The 17,724-nt window shown below is 43.9% G+C and overlaps 1 protein-coding gene across 2 annotated transcripts in view; it reads left to right on the forward strand.

Moving 5' to 3' along the window:
* Positions 1-17,724, forward strand: part of AKAP12 (A-kinase anchoring protein 12) — a 105,876-nt gene that overhangs the window by 78,626 nt on the left and 9,526 nt on the right. Inside the window, exon 1 of one of the 2 annotated variants that reach the window (XM_043888279.1) lies at positions 289-666. The exons of the other annotated variant lie outside the window; for it this stretch is intronic. Coding sequence (XP_043744214.1) covers positions 639-666 — 28 coding nt within the window. The 5' untranslated portion in view covers positions 289-638. Of the gene's footprint in view, positions 1-288; positions 667-17,724 lie in introns of those variants that run through there. 2 annotated transcript variants of the gene reach the window in all.

A 17,724-nucleotide genomic window follows, 5' to 3' on the forward strand; every position in this document is an offset into this window, starting at 1 on the left:
AAAGGGAACAGCATTTTTGCACCTCATCAGCCTCTAAACAAACATAAGGATATACAGAACACAGTGTTTTTGTTTTTTTAATGGCAGTAGAATTTAATGTCTTTCTTTAAGTAATATTAAAAAGCTGAGCCACAGAAGTTAATCGGTGCCAGGAATGAAGTAACGGTTTAGATAAAATGCTGCTGACTCTGGTCTTATTCATCCCAGCAACTCTGAAACCCTCCCCGGGTCTCGGCAGAGCCTTACTGACCACGAACAGAGGCCAGCTACGGGGAGGGTTCCTCTCCTTTAAAGCGAAACACATGACTCGGAGCGCGGTGCCAAGTCCCCGGAGCGCAGGGCGGGCGGGCCAGCCCCCAGCCCCCCGGCCCGCCGGCCCGGATGGGTGGGTGGGTGGAGGGGTGGGTGGGTCCGCGTATAATTAGCCGGGGAAAGGCAGCCTCAGTCCGCTTCTGGCTGCAGCTCCGACGGCATCTCTGGTTTTCCCTGGTCTTCCGAGGGTGGCCTGGCGCCCAGCTCTTTTCTGATCCCAGCGTAGGCTGCAGTGGGGGGCCGCTGGCAAGACCCCGTGCGGCTCCGGCCACGCGCCCTAGGAGGTCGAGGCTCGCCGCTCTCTCCGCTCCAAGGTGCGCTGTGCGATGATGCTGGGCGTCCTCACGATCACAGGTAAGGGGAAGGCTGGGTCTGCTCTATATTCTGCCTCCGTGGCAGGTGGAGGAACCTGCGCTTGGCCTGGGGTGGGGGTGAGGGGTGGTGCAGGGCAACTGGCTCGGCGCACCCTGATGGACCCTTACTTCTCTCGCTGTGCTGACTTTTTGATCCGAAGAGCATTCTCTCTTTGGCTCAGCAGGGCCAAGCAAACCCAGCGCTTTCTTCTTGCCCATGCAGGAATCTTCCTGATGCCCAGGGGAGACCTGGAATTTGTGTGTGTGTGTGTGTGTGTGTGTAAGGGATTGCACCTCTCGCCTTGGTGAAGGGAAAGGACAGCCCCACCCAAACAGAAGATGCATGTTGGAGTGGGGTGAATTTGAACGTAAGATTGTCACAGCCTAACTGCCTGCTATAGTCATGAAAAAAAAGTAAATTCTTGTTGAGAAATTGCAGTATTTGACATTTTGACCTGCTTATTAGAACTTTCAATGAAGGATCCTTTAGGGGACTACAATGTTAGCTCTGGTTTATGTGGTGGTTTCAATAAAGCCATAGTTACTATAAAATTAGTGACAAAGCTTGCTCTCTAGAAATCTGGCTGTGAATGTGAATGATAATATTTCATAGCCATCTCTAGCAAATAAGTAACAGATATAAAACTTTTGGAACGTACTCAGGACTCCTCTAACTTGTCATTTGATCTTTTCGTGCAATTACACTGTAGCTTCGGTCCTTAGGAATCTGCCTGTTTCCTCCCCCTTTCTGCCTTTTCTCCTCTTTCAAAAATTAAACTCCATCTGCTAATTTAGGTTTATAAGATCAGCTCCTCTCTAAACATTTGAGATCATTGCTCTCCAAATAAGTGTTTTCTTAAAAGCGCAGTGTAGCATTTCTAGGACTTAAAATTTTTCTCAATGCAATTGCCTCTGCAAAGCCTTGTCCTCTTCTGGAATTTGAAATGAATGTGAAAGTTGAGTGAAACAAAAAAATACCTTTCACTTCCTATAGATTAGCTTGTTTACTTTGAGATTTCCTTAACATTCCTTCCCTGAGTTAACTCAACTAGCCTTTCTACTCTTTAACTCATGTGAAAATTTACCTGATGCTTAAAAAAATTTTTTTTAATTGTTAGACTATGCAACATTTGAAAATAAAAAACACAGAATTCATTTTCTTCCCAGATCATTAACTTTTCTGTGAATGAGACATAAAAATGCTCAACCCTGGGTAGGGCTGCCTGGGAGAGCAGTTTGTGGGGTGTCACAGCTGGAGGTGGGGTTTCTATGGTCATGACTTTTTCTGGGTGCTTTTTATGTATAGTACCATCTTTATCATATTCACTATTTGATGAGTTTATCACATGCTGAGTTTCCTGTGGGGAAGAAATGTCCTTTTTAGCAAAAATTGAGTTCACCACCAGCTTGGGATGCTTGTGAAGTGAAAGTCACTCACTTGTGTCCAACTCTTTGTGACCCATGGACTGTAGCCCACCAGACTCCTCTGTCCATGGAATTCTCCAGGCAAGAATCCTGGAGTGGGTGATGCTTGAGGGGGCTTTTAAAAATTGGTTCAGATAATCCTAATGGAATGCTAAATGTTGGAAATCTGTCTAATTTTTAGAGTAACTTTAGGTAGCAGGGTTGATTGCTTCCTGAGTTTTACTTTTATTACAATGTTGATATGAAGGATGTGACAAAATATGGTACTTTTTCCTGGTTAAAACAAAGTATGCAGAAAATCTTAAACTCCAAAGCTTTAATCAAAACAAATAACCATTTTATAGTAGAAGTGAAAATTAAAAAGGAATTTTAGCTGTCTTCTTAAAAATATTTTATTTATTTATTTATCTATTTTTGGCAGTGCTGGGTCTTCCTTGCTGTGATGGCTTGGATTTTCTCTAGTTGGGGCGAGTAGGGGCTAGTCTCTGGTTGCGGTGTGCGGACTTTTCGGTTCGGTAGCTTCTCTTTTTGTGCGGGTCCTGGGCTCTAGAGCACAGACTCAATAGTTGCGGCACACAGGCTTAGTTGCTCCTTGGCCTGTGGGATCTTCCCAGATCAGGGATGGAACCCATGTCTCCTACATTGGCAGGCAGATTCTTTGTCACCGAGCCACCAGGGAAGCCCCCTGTCTTTTTTTTTTCCCCTCTGCAAATTATTCTACTGAGGAAGATTTACAATCAATATTCTTTAAATAGCTGGTTAGAATCTTGAAAAGCAATGTACTTTTAAAATTAGCATTCAGGATTGATGGACTATCCAGAGGTTTCTTGTCGTTTAGGCATTGCTCATTTAAATCATGTAGGAGAAAGTTACTCTCGGCTTCTTTAGTGAGATGGCGTTAACGTGAGAATGTATTTCAATTTCACAATTAATAGGAATTGGGCAAGATTGATGACATTTTTAATAGGAATTGGGCAGGTTTGACGACGTTTTTGTAGAACAGCTTAGGAATGAGTTTTCATTTTGTAAGGGAGGGCAAAGCTGTCACCTAACACTGACCATTATTGTCCTCTCCCCAGACCTCGTGCACACACCCGCCTGAAATGAATACAACAAACTTTGAAGCAGGAGATGATGGATTTTTCACATCACATGCTATTGCCTTTCCTGAAGTCTTTCTCTCACATTGTGTTAGCAGTGGCCTTAGTTTAAAAAAGTAGAAAAGAGACCTCCCCTGGGGGTCAAGTGGTTAACACTCCGTGCTCCCAAAGAAGGGGCATGGTTTCGAGTCCCAGTCAAGGAACTAAGATCCCACTTGCCATGTGGCATGACCAAGAAAATGAAATTTTAAAACAAATACTAGAAAATAAGTAATTGAACATGACGATGATGAAAGAGGTATCTTCTTTCCACCCATATATCGGTGATATGGTAGCAAAAAAAGAAAAAAGGACTGTTTTGAATTAGGAAAATATCTTTCCTGCTTTCCCTAACTCACACACATTATTGAGACTAAATGGAGAATATCATGAGGAATTAGGGCAACAATATTCTTGATCTCTAGAGTGGGATGACTCCTCCAATATCATGCCAGTTCTAGATTACTGATAATGCATATCTTTATGCAAATCATTTTATAGGATTAAAAAAATACCTCTCCTCCCCCACACACACGACTGCTTCTCTCTGCCAAGGGACTTGTGACGCGTGAAATTAATTACAACTCTGGCTGGGTAACTGCCTTGTACCAAGTACCCACTCTAGTGGCTATGATCATTATTTCCCACAATAATCCTGCAAAAGGTGGTTACCTAATAATCCCCTTTTTATCATGAAAAATCATTTTCTCTTGGTGTTCCCAGCTACTAAGAAGCACAGCTGTGGAGTCATTTTTAAAGGACCTCTTCTTCTCGTAAAGGATGCTGACACTGGTTTTGCGGTGCGCACAATTTCACACGCCAGCTCAGATGTAAAACGGACCAGGGAACGTCAGTATCCAGGCCTGTATGCTCCTGTACTGGCCTTTGCTGAGTTTTAAACCCAGTTACACATCTCCTGGAGGCTTCTGTGGTTGATGAGCATTAGAACGAGGGGAGTTGGTTTGGTGTGTAAGATATAAGGGATGGATTTAGAATGTGGAGAATTCCTGGAGAAATTCCAGGACAATGCTACAAATCGTGGGGGAAAGCTAACCAGTTCCAGATGTCACAGCAAGCAGTCCTGAAGTGCGCAGGGACTGAACAGAGCTGGTTATACTAAACCCAAAAAAAAAGAAAAAAAAAAAATCGATGTTATAACTGTATTCGAGATGCACTTTTCCTTTGACAAACGTAGTTAAGTTTGGATAAAAACATTAACATTTTGTAATCTATAATATGACATATTCCTTAAAAGCTTTTTATTTCTTTTAAACCTCTGAAGTAAAAGAAAATAAGTCATATTTTCATCACTTAATCACTGAGTATTTGGAAGAGTAAGGAAAGAAAGTCGATCCTGCAGATTTGGGACTCACAACTGGTTCTTGCATTTTGTGGAGATTGGGGTGGGGAGGTGTCTGTGTGGGGATCAAGGCAGGAGAACTGGATCTTTAAACCTTTTGGAATCAAGGACCCTTTGAGTCTTGGGGAGGTGGGGGATTATATTTCACAAGGAAAATGTATGTTTGTTCATACTCATCATAGACCTCTTGTGAGTGATTTTATAAATTGGGATTGACTGGATATTTATCAGCAGATAAACACAATTTGGTAGAAGATGACACCAAAATAGGAAAAGCTTTGACAATTCTCTGCCAAAGCTGAATTTCTATCCAGGAAATGCTTTCAAAAATTTGGGTTTCTTTTGACATTACTAAAGATACAACTGTTCATATATTTTCAAATTTATTTCACTTCACTAATGTTCAATCGCCTTTTCTTCTAAGCCTTGGAAGGGTTTGTTGTTCAAAATATTCAGCATCTCAGATTATTATTGTCACAGATTTGAAGTATTATCCTATAAAGTAGTAACTGAGGCTAGTTTATACTTTTAAAAATTAAAATGTAGTGGCAGAAGGATATAATACCAGCTGTCTCTTTTCTTTTCCATCACTTTCCACACTGTTTTCTTTAAGGAGATCTTTCATTCGTCTTAGAAAAACATAGCAACAAACAAAAAGCTTACTCAGAGTCTTTGTTCTGACAAGACAGCTTCAGAAACTGTACTATCACTTCACCTGGGACCTCCCTTTATCCTTCCTGCGTCTATAAAGCTATACATTCACCCTAAGGAAGCTTCTCCTAGGTCATATGCAGAGGTGTCTCAGATGGTAAAGAATGTGCCTGCAATGCAGAATACCCAGGTTCGATCCCTGGGTTGGGAAGCTCCCCTGGAGAAGGAAATGGCAACCCACTCGAGTGTTCTTGCCTGGAGAATCCCATGGACAGAGGAGGAGCCTAGTGAGCTACAGTCTATGGGGTCGCAATGAGTCAGACATGACTGAGCGACTAACATTGTCAAGTGAGTTAAAGCACTTTCTACATCATTTTTTAAATCATCTTTTTCTTTTCCAAGTAATGTTTCCAGCATATTGACACTGTCTCATAAAGGCATATGACTAGAATCTTCTCCCAGAAAAAAAGAATAGAAATAGTTTATTTTTATGCTGATGTTTACTTAAGAATCAAGACTTGAATGATGTTGCTTCCCCAAATGGCTTTAGTGGAAAACATGTTGACCCACACCATGTACCTGGTAAGACTGTGTTTAGCATGCTCCTGATCAGTGTGTGGACCCCTGCAATGACTATAGTCTTTCCTCACCCTTTGAAGTGACTGGGGTGGGACCAGTGATGAGCAGGACCCCATGAAGATGAAAGTATCTCCCGGTCCTGCCTCCCAGAGCCCTTCCCCGATGACACTCAGACCAACTCCTTTTCCCAACCTTTTGACCATCTTTGATGCCCAGTGAGAATGTAGAGTTTCTAGGTGAACCGTAGCATCACCAAATATGTGAGTGCCTTGTTTGGACTTTATGGGCATTCAAGAGACTTGCAGTATTAATAGCAGCATTCTGCAAAATGGCTGGATAATTCAGTGTTCCGAAGGAGGGACAGTTATGCATTGTATCAGAAAGGCTCAGCCTAAAACCAGTTATCCTGTGGAAGGACTTTTTGGATACCAAGAAAGTACATTTCCAAATCAATGGTGCTTAGATAATCAAGCTTTTTTTATTTTCCTCTTCCTTTCCCATTGGACAAATCTAAGGCAGACTGTAATTCCGTAGGGAGCTGATGTCAAGTTAGAGCAGAGGAGGACTTCCCTGGTGGTCTAGTGGTTAAGGATCTGCCTGCCAATGCAGGGGAAATGGCTTCGATCCCCGATCCAGAAAGATCCCATGTGCTATGGAGCAGCTAAGCCCCAGAGCCACGACTACTGAAGCCGGGCTCTGCATCCAGAGAAAGCCAATGTCCAGCAAGGAAGACCCAGTGCAACCAAAAAATAAATTCAAAAAAATTAGAGCAGAGGAGATTTTGAAGTCATTGAATGTATTATTGGGGTGGGAAGGAATTGTGTTGAAATGAAATGCTCGTTAGTGTGGTCGTGAGTAGATTCTGCCATGCTGTGTCCAAATAGGTGGACACTGGGTCTTTCTTGGAAGCCGCCACCCCCCACCCCCAGCCCTGCCTCCATCACAGTTTGCCTCCTGGCACTCACCAGCTTCCCGGAGTCCCAAGAGCAAACCTGCCGGCCTGGTCCCTCCTCTCTGCCACCCCACATTTTGGGGCTATTCTTTTATGTGTGTAACAGCCACCTGGTTTGCTGACCAAGCTAAGGTCTTTAACTCACTCAGAACCTGCATGCAGACTAGAAGTGTTTCTCACAGAAACGCCTTTGAGGAGCTTTCTGCTCATGACAAACTGGAAGGAGGGCAGGACGTCTGCGTCTCCCAGCCTCCAGCTTCAGCCTGAACCTGGGAAATGTGAGGTCATGCTGCTGGATATTGTGTGGAGTTGGAGACTGGGAAAGCGGGGAGGGTGGGGAAGGGAGGTCCACACAGAAAGAAAGGCTCGGTCACATATGATCCTTCACTTGGTCCAAAATGGGGTAGAAGGATCTAGATCTTTTCATGGTGCAAATAAAAAGAACAGGTAGGGAGTTAACTCAGAATGCCCGTTTTCCCCCTCGAAGTCTTTGTGTCGGAAGTCAAAGAGATAAAAACAGATGTGATGTGGCATTCGACTTCGCAGAACTTGAAAGAGCAGCTAAACTTTACATATTTCCATAGCATCTTGTGGTCCTGAAAGTCTAGGAGTGTCTCAAGGCTACCGGTTCTGCTGCTCACGACTGCCCTCTTCTGTTCAAAAGCTCCTTCCTGGGGTTGGACAATGATTTTATACACATGAGTGCAGTAAGGAAAAATGGAATCAACGGAAATTGTCTAAAAACAAGGAGACGTAAAAATAAATTATGCAACCATTTGAAGACTATTAAATAATTTATCCAGAAGATACAGATATTAATAGCGATTATCACTGGACATTCCCTCGTAGCTCAGATAATGAGCCATCATTCCCTGGTGGTAAAGAATCTGTCTGCAATGTGGAAGACCCGGGTTCGATCCCTGGTCAGGAAGATTCCCTGGAGAAGGGAATGGCAACCCACTCCAGTATTCCCACCTGGAGAATTCCATGGACTCTGGAGCCTGGCGGGCTTCAGTCTGTGGTGTTGCAAAGACTGAGCGACTAACACTTTAAACACTTAACTGCTGGACATTGTCTTTATGGATGTATTCCCAATTTTCTGTATTTTTACATCTTCAACAATTTATATAGATGACTGTTGGAATTGGTAAAAAGTAATTAAAACTTCTGAGGGAAACAGTCAAGCAGAAAAAAAAAAGCCATTCTAATGGTTTTTGTTTTGTTTTTATTATAGACAGCCAACTGAGTGTTTTACCCTCCTGACTAGCCTTTGAAGGGAATGGCTGAGGGCACCCATGTTATAGGTGAGGACACAGAAGAGAAACTTCAAGAATTGTGCCCAAGGATCCAGTGCAGCTGAAATGCAAACACCAGTCTGTCTCCAGAACTTCTGGTCTTTGCTCTCCATCCTTTGTACCTGAATTCTGTCTCTTCTTTGAGGGATGGGAGAAGAATTTGGCTGTTACTTAGTCATTGATAAAAATTTGTATTATGGTATATCGTGTGAGGCAAGGAGCCAGAGTGTGAATCATTACCCTCTCCATTTTTGTTGTTCTATTTTTATTGGTCATCTGCACTTGTTTGTTCTTCTGATGGTTTAAAACAACTTTAAACTTAGAGAAAGTAACAAAATTAAAAATAGCTCAGGGCACATCATGTACCTTTTACCTAAATTTACCCCTTAACATTTTGTCTCATTTGCTTCATTATTGACTCTGTTGGTCTATGTTGGAAAACAAAATTAAAAAAAAAAAAAATGCATGCAGCTGCTTCCCTGGCTCAATGGTAAAGAATCCACCTGCGAATGTAGGAGACACGAGTTCGATCCCTGATCCAGGAGGATCTCACCTGCCTTGGAGCAACTCAGGCTGCAAGCCATAACTATTGAGCCTGTGCTCTAGGGCCTGGGAGCCACAACTCCTGAAGTTTGCACGCCCTAGAGCCTGTGCTCTGAAACAAGAGAACCACAGAGAGAAGCCCTCACAGCAACTAGAGAAAGGTTTTTGCAGCAATGAAGACCTAGCAAACAAACAAACAAAAAAAACAGCATACAAGGACTTACCTGGTATTCCAGTGGTTAAGACTCCTAGCTCCCAATGCAGGTGACCCAGGTTCGATCCCTAGTCAGGGAACTAGATCCCACATGCCACAACTAAGGATCCCACATGCTGCAACTAAGACCCAGAGCAGCCAGATAAATATTTTTTAAAAAGCAGCATCCAGGTTCCTGTCATGTCTTATGTAGGCATGAGATGTGAAGCTTTCTGAACCATCTGAGGGTAAGTTACACACATCAGGATCATTCACTCCTAAATGCTTCAGTGTGTATTTCCTAAGAATAGAGATATTTCCTGTAGTAAGCATAATACTGTTATCAAGATATTTGCATTGTCACAAGACTTTTATGTAGTCTGCCATTCTTTTCCAATCTTGTCAGTTATTTAATAATGTCCCCTTTGGCATTCTCCTCTTACATTACAAGATCCAGCCTCAGGTATTATGTCATAATCTCTTTAGCCTCTTTTAATCTGGAACATTTGTGTAACCTTTGTCTTTTGGATATTGACATGTTCGAAGCATGTAGTTCTCCTCCCGTTTCTACCACCCTCCTCATTTTGTGTTTGTTTTATCTTACCTGCATTTAGGTTGTGCATCCTTCGCCACAGGTGACATTGTGTTGCCCTCAGGGTTTGTAGACAGTGTCCACCTGTCCCTCATAGGTTGATGTTAAGTTGTCCGATTTCTCCACCCTTCCAGCTATTATCCAAATATCCTGTCTAACTCTCCCCACCCCACCCCTCCATTTAGCACCCACTGATTCTTCGTTTATCTGGTCTTTACCTTGACAAAGTGACAAAATGATGGTTAGGTGATCTTTAAATTTTTTTTTTTTTTTAAGTAGAGTTGATGTACAAGATGACATAAGTTATAGGTGTGCTCAGGTGAACTTTTGAACCATTATCTATGTTAGAAGAGTCAGTAGGATATATGTGTTCTTTCTTTTTTAAACCATGACCATAACCATGAAAAAAACTGCTTATTATTCTGAAATAGAATTTGAACTGCTGTCCACGTCAGACATACAGCAGTAGTTTCTTTAGATGTTGGCATGTCTAAATACTTTTTCTTATCATAAGTGGCATCTATAAATTATAACACTTACAAATGACATATGGAGAATAAGAATTTTAATGCTTTGAAAGTTCATGGGGTTTATTTTTCTTTTGAAAAGACTAAATAAATAAATAAAAATACAAACTCTGAGGACCTCCCTAGTGGTCCAGTGGCTAAGACTCCATGTTCCCAATGCTGGGGACCGGGGTTTGATCCTTGGTCAGGGAACTCGATCCCACATGCTGAAACTGAGTTTTCATGCCAAAACTGAAAAAAAAAAAAAAAAAAAAAGAGAGAGACAAACTTTATTTAATACTTTGTAAGAAATGGACTTTATTTCTTAGAGCAGTTTTAGGTTCACAGCAGTGATAAGTGGAAAGTACAGAGAGTATCTATACACTTCTCATCCCCCATCCAGGCAGTCTCTCCCGTTATCAACGTCCCTCACCAGAGTGGGACATTTGTTACCATCCTTGGCCTGCTTGGCATCATCACCACCCAGGGTCCTTTGTTTACATTAGGGTTCTCTCTTGGTGTGTCCATTCTGTGGGTTTGAACAAATATATAATAAAATGCATCTACCATTGGAAGGACTGATGCTGAAGCTGAAACTCCAATACTTTGGCCACCTCATGCAAAGAGTTGACTCATTGGAAAAGACCCTGATGCTGGGAGGGATTGGGGGCAGGAGGAGAAGGGGACGACAGAGGATGAGATGGCTGGATGGCATCACCGACTCAATGGGCATGAGTCTGAGTAAACTCCGGGAGTTGGTGATGGACAGGGAGGCCTGGCGTGCTGTGATTCATGGGGTCACAAAGAGTCGGTCACGACTGAGCGACTGAACTGAACTGAACTGACTGACCGACCATTGGAGTATCATGCAGAATAGTTTTGCTGTCCTAAAAAAGTCCTTTGTGCTCTGCCTGTTCACCCCTCCCTCCTCCCCACCTCTGGCAGCACCGATCTTTTTCTTGTCTCCACAAATCGGCCTCTCCCAGAATGTCATAGAGTTGGAATTATACAGTGTGTAGCCTTTTCAGATTGGCTTCTTTCACTTAGTCATATGCACTTATTAAGTTTCCTCCATGTCTTCATTTGCTAGCTCATCGTTAATGCTGAATAATATTTTACTGCCTGGATATACCAGCTTATTTATCCATTTACTTAATGAAGAACATCTTGGTTGCTTCCAAGTTTTTGCAGTTAGGAATAAAGCTGCTCGAAACGCCCACCAGCAGGTTCTTGTATGAACATGGTTGCAACTCATACCAAATGTGGGTATGAGTACATACCAAGGATATTTGGCTAAAAACCAAGAAGCAGGATTGCTGGATCAAATGGTAAGAGCATGTTTAATTTTGCAAGACATTGTCCCACTGTCTTCCAAAGTGGCTGTACCATTTTGCATTTCCCACAACCATTTTTGAAGTCAGTTTATTCCCCTGTAAACCAGCTGGTCTTTTCCAGTGAGTCAGCTCTTCACATCAGGTGGCCAAAGCATGGGAAGGATTGAGGGCAGGAGGAGAAGGGGGCAGAGAGGATGAGATGGTTAGATAGCATCACCAACTCAGTGGACATGAATTTGAGCAAACTCGGGGAGATAGTGAAGGACAGGGAAGCCTGGCGTGCTGTAGTCCATGGGGTCACTGAGTTGGACACAGCTTAGCCACTGAACAAACAAAACCAGTTGGAGGGACCAGGTGACCTCTACCTTTCAGCTCTAAGGCTCTATGATTGGAAATGATAGCTTGGTAATGGGAACCTGTGCGAAGTCCTCATTTTTTATTTTAATACTCAGGAAATTAAAGCACTTAGCACCAAAGCAGAGACATTACTTTGCCAACAAAGGTCCATCTGGTCAAGGCTATGCTTTTTCCAGTAGTCATGTATGGATGTGAGAGTTGGACTATAAAGAAAGCTGAGCGCCAAAGAATTGATGCTTTTGAACTGTGGTGTTGGAGAAGACTCTTGAGAGTCCCTTGGACTGCAAGGAGATCCAACCAGTCCATCCTAAAGATCAGTCCTGGGTGTTCATTGGAAGGATTGATGCTGCAGCTGAAACTCCAATCCTTTGGCCACCTGATACGAAGAGCTGACTCGTTGGAAAAGACCCTGATGCTGGGAGGAATTGGGGGCAGGAGGAGAAGGGGACGACAGAGGATGAGATGGCTGGATGGCATCACCGACTCAATGGACATGAGTTTGAGTAAAGTCCGGGAGTTGGTGATGGACAGGGAGGCCTGGCATGCTGTGGTCCATGGGGCTGCGAAGAGTAGAACACGATTGAGTGACTGAACTGAACCACCAAACCAACCCATGCAGGGATGTCTGCCACGCCCCGGGCCTCTGTTAGGCAGTGTGGGTTTTGTATCAACTACTGGAAGGCATATAGTATGGATAAGAGAGAGGGGCGGTTCAGGAGTGCAGCAGCAGTGAGGTTTGGGCGCCTCTGGCCGGGGAGATCTGTCGGATTTTCGGTGTGTGTGCTTGAGTTTGTTTTGAGTGTTCTTTGCTTGGAGGAGGGACCCCGGGTGTGGGTGATTGATGGTCAGGGCCCCTCGCAGGCTTGCGAGGAGGCTGCGCCCTCTGTGACGCGCGAGGCGGCCCCCAGGGGGCGCCCTCGTCAGCGGCGCGGCCCGGGGTCGGCCGCCAGTCTCCATCCAGCGATGGGGCAGCCGGGGGCAGACGGCTGGGCCTCCGGGGCCTCTGTCGGGCTGTCCCTGCCGGCCGGCGGCGCGCCATGCCCTGGTGGAGCAGCCTCTGCTGTGAGTAGCGCGCGCCCCCCGTCCCCAGTGGCGGTTCTCCCGGCGTCGGGCAGGCGGGATCGCGTGGAGCGCCCGGCGACGTGTTGGTTGGAGCGCGCAGTGGTGGTGGTGGAGGGGGTGGTGTGAGGAAGGGACACCCCAGGATGCCTGCATGCTCAGGGCTGCAGAACCGTCTTCTCCGCTCCATTGGGTTTGCCGAGGCCCCCGAGGGGCAGGGCTTCCCTTGGGGCCTGTGGAACAGGCGCCCAAACCCACAGCCAGCATCTAAATTGGAGAGTGAAAAACACCCGCAGCGTGAGGGAGGCCCCAGGCTGCATGCAGGTGGCTTCTTGCCAGAAAGGGGCACCTCCGGGAAGACAAAGACAGAAGAAATGGTGGTCAAGGTTGGGGTAAAGATTGTGCGGCGTGGGGTCCCCTGGAAAGGTCTTTGTCCTGGAGGTGGGCGGGAGGCGAGGTAGAATAGGATACAGGCTGCTGCTGCTGCTAAGTCGCTTCGGTTGTGACCGACTCTGTGCGACCCCATAGACGGCAGCCCACCAGGCTCCCCTGTCCCTGGGATTCTCCAGGCAAGAACGCTGGAGTGGGTTGCCATTTCCTTCTCCAATGCATGAAAGTGAAAAGTGAAAGTGAAGTCGGTCAGTCCAACTCTTAGTGACCCCATGGACTGCAGCCTACCAGGCTCCTCCATCCATGGGATTTTCCAGGCAAGAGTACTGGAGTGGGGTGCCCTTGCCTTCTCTGATGATACAGGCCTCCCCCCACAAAAAAAAATATCACAAGTTGCCTCCACTGGAGAGCCCGGAGGCAGCTGAGCAAACCTGGGGTTGCTGAACAGGACGGAGGGGGCCTTGCCACTTGGGCTGTCGCACGTGGAGTGATGGCCACGAAATACCAAGGGAGCTTGTGAAAATGGATCTAGGTTTCACTCCCAGTTGAGTGGGCAGCCACGTGGTTGCACATGGTTTGCGTCTGGTTCCAGACCTCTGAATGGCAAGCTTGAGATCAAAGTTGGCTTATTTTTTACTGGAATATAGTTGATTTACAATGTTGTGTTAGTTTCAGATGTACAGTAAAGCAAAGCAGTTATATACATACATGTATCCAATAAAAAATTTTTTAAGTTGGCTTATGTATTAGAACATAATTGAAGCAGACTTGGCTGGCAGGCTGGGTAGTTAAGATTATCCTATAGGTCCTGGAGTCCTTAGGGAATTTTGAAACCTTACCTGCCTGATGTGATCAAAGAAGGGGTAGTTTCGGGAAGGGGCCTCTCTGTAAGGACTATACAGGTCCGGCTGGTGAGGAAGACAAGTGCAGTTGGGTTTGTCCAGCCTCCTGCACAAAGCACAGAGGTGCCATCTGGGTCCGCAGGGGTCCTGCCCAATCTGGAAGATTGTTCTGACAATAGTAGTTCCTAGGATCACTTAGGTCAAAAGAGACTGCAGACCAGTTAGGGTTTTTAAAAGTTTTCCTGTGATCCTAAATACTCTTCTTTTTTAATGGGTTCAGCCATATATCACTCTAACAAGAACATGTGAATATTGCTAGGCTATAACAGAACCTTCAGTAGCGATTTTGTTCTGCCAGTTGGCCGCTATTATTATTTGTCTCCCCAAGTTTTGACTGTAAACATTCCAGTCATCCAAGAGTTTTATAAGAGGTGTTTCAAATTGAAATGCAGATTAGAAGCACGGAATAGGGAAGTAGGGCAGAAATGATATGTATAACACCTGCTATCTCCCCCTTTGTTAGCAGAGTGTCTCTGCATTTTTTAATGGTTTCTGGAGAGGTTACTTAATAAGTATTTTTACCTCACTCTTGCTGGCAGGAAAGTTATATGTGCGTGTGTTACTAGTAAAATTATGGTAGAATGGAGTTTATTATTGGGGTTTGACTTTTTCCTCCAGTATATTCCCAGTGATATCATCCACCTTTTAAAAAAAGAAGGTCACATCTCTTGTATTGCATTCAAAGCGTTTGCAGAAAGTTCTCGTGAGTATGCTTTTATAATTGGGAAAATTTGTATAGTAGTTCATGGAAATCCACTTAATGTCAAGAATTTTTAGACTTAACAGCTGGTTTACAACAGGAACAAATGAAAACGTAAGAGCATTTTCTTCTTATTTCAGAAAATTATACATACTTTTAAAAAAATAATGGGGAGAGAGTGTTCCCAGAAGATTCTGACTTAAAAGAATGTCAGGGTTGGGTATGCTGGACAATCTGTCACATATGTCTGGATTTTTCTCTCTCTTGGGATATTTGCCTCAATGTTTAATGTGGGCTGTAATTTTTCTTTTATAGTTTATAAATTCTAGAGTTGGTCACAAATGTGTATTTCAAAGTGATTTTTTATCACCCAGGGAGCTTCCCCCCCAAATTTATTTACGAAAAAATTTTAAGGTATTGAAAGAGTTGAAAGAAATGTGACTATTACATATGTATATTTATTTAGAGTCTATAATTAACATTTCTCTTCTTGCCTAATGACACAGTTCTCCAACTATCCATCCCTCCATCCATTCATGAATCCATCCTACTTTTTGTTTTTAATAATTTTATTTATTTATTTTTTGGGTCTTTGATGCATGGGCTTTTCTTTAGTTGCAGCAAGTGGGGCTACTCTCTAGTTGCGGTGCATGGGCATCTCGTTGTGGCGGCTTCTTTTGTTATGGAGTATGGGCTCCAGGGCACCAGCTTCAGTTGTTGAGGTTCCAGGGCTCCACAGTTGCAGTTCCCAGGCTCTAGAGCACAGACTCAATAGTTTAGGCACACGGGCTTGGTTGCTCCGTGGCCTGTGGGCTGTTCCCAAACCAGGGATCAAACCTGTGTCGCCTGCACTGGCCTGCGGATTCTTTACCCCTGAGCCCCAGGGAAACCCGCATCTTCTTTTTTATGCATTTCAAAGTAAGTTGCAGGCACCAGTATGCTTCACTCCTAAACACTTCAAGCATGCATGTCATTAACTAGAGTTTAGGATTTGTTTCTTTTTTTTTTTTTTAGGATTTGTTTCTTAAAAGGAAAAAGTACCCTTTAAGAAGAGCACTTGAAATTAATCAAATTCCTTTGTCTTCCTAAAATGTCTATCTAAAATGTTCAGTTTGGGGAGTTCCCTGGTGGCCTAGAGGTTGGGATCCAGGCTTTCATTGCCTTGGCCTAGGTTCAGTACCTGGTTGGGGAACTGAGATCCTGCCTGCGTGGTGCAGCAAAAAAAGAAAAAAAAAAATTATTTTAATTGATAAGATGTTCAGTTTGGTTTTATTTTTATTTTATAATGCTACTTTAGATGCTGACTGATATCAATTAGAAAAAATGAGAATTGCCTGATTCTCAAAACTCTTACAGACAACCGAGGGACTGTCACAAGGCCCCACCCACCCCTGTCGTGCGTGGTTAGGGCTAGAGCACCTCCTCGGTATCTCTCCTTCCTCTCAGAAGAAGCAGCAGCCCAGATGATCACGGGTTTTATCTGCGACTATCCAAAAAACCTGGTCATGTTAGAAAAGAAAAAGCAAGGGGAAAAGAACTTTAGGGTAAGGTGTGTGCGGGTATGTGTGCTTAGTCACAAAGTCCTGTCCCACTCTTTGCAACCCCATGGACTGTAGCCCACCAGGCTCCTCTGTCTATGGAATTTTCCAGGCAAGAATACTAGAGTGGGTTGGCACTTTCTTCCCAGGGGATCTTCCCAACCCAGGGATCAAACCCAGGTCTCCTGCACTGCAGGCAGATTCTTCACCAGCTGAGCAACTCAGGAAGCTGCTAGGGTGTATATAGCACGTATAGCACAGTATAAAGCGTGTTCAAACAGGACTCTGGTCTTTACTTGGGTGGTTCTTTGGACAGTTTTCCACTGAACTTTCTTGGCTTCACTTTCAAAATCAAACCCAATAATAGTCCGATGGAAATTTGTAGACATAGGCTTGTAATATTTCACACAAAGAATAAAATTATTTTCCTGGAGAAATAAGATGATGTAAATTTGATGAGGAATTTGGAGATGCAGATAGTTTCTGTATTTCCAAAGAATTTCTATATTTCAAATACTGCTATGTTCTAAACACTGGTATCTAAACTGGCCATGTATTTTGTTACAACATTATTGGGACCTTTCTGTGTGTCAATTTTAACTGACCTTTTTATTTACTACATAAAGCAATCAGTTCAGTCCAGTTCAGTCACTCAGTCGTGTCTGACTCTGTGACCCCACGGACTGCAGCACTCCAGGCCTCCCCGTCCATCACCAACTCCTGGTGCTTGCTCAAACTGATGTCCATCGAGTTGGTGATGCCACCCAACCATCTCCTCCTGCCTTCAATCTTTCCCAGTATCAGGGTCTTTTCCAATGATTTAACTGACTCATTGGAAAACTTTGCCTCAGGTGGCTCAAGTATTGGAGCTGCAGCTTTAGCATCAGTCCTTCCAATGAATATTCAGGACTGATTTCCTTTAGGATGCACTGGTTGGATCTCCTTGCAGTCCAAAGGCCTCTCAAGAGTCTTCTCCAACACCACAGTTCAAAAGCATCAGTTCTTCGGCGCTCGGCTTTCTTTATAGTCCAATTCTCACATCCATACATGACTACTGGAAAAACCATAGCTTTGACTAGACAGACTTTTGTTGGCAAAGTAATGTCTCTGCTTTTTAATATGCTGTCTAGGTTGGTCATAGCTTTTCTTCCAAGGAGTAAGCGTCTTTTAATTTCATGGCTGCAGTCACCATCTGCAGTGGTTTTAGAGCTCCACCCCACCCCCCAAATAAAGTAATACTAAGTAGAAAAGCAAACAGAAAGCAATACTAAGTAGAAAATTTTACAAATTCAGACAGGTAAAGCTAAAGTATATTACATTCTCATCATCCAGAAGTCATATGTGGATGGTGTGTGTGTGTGTGAGAGAGAGATGGATAGAGTTTTTAAACCAAAACGAGATCGTGGTATATAGACATTTGGTAGCCTGTTTTTCTTTTCAGTCAAAATTTCTACCCTTTCATTTTGGTAAAAATGGGTCGCCTCTAATCTCAAATCATTCTCCCAAGAAGATCCAAAAATGTCACTGAGCTGACTTGCTCTAAC

Source organism: Cervus elaphus, chromosome 26 (assembly GCF_910594005.1).
Source record: "Cervus elaphus chromosome 26, mCerEla1.1, whole genome shotgun sequence".
Lineage (NCBI taxonomy): Eukaryota > Metazoa > Chordata > Mammalia > Artiodactyla > Cervidae > Cervus > Cervus elaphus.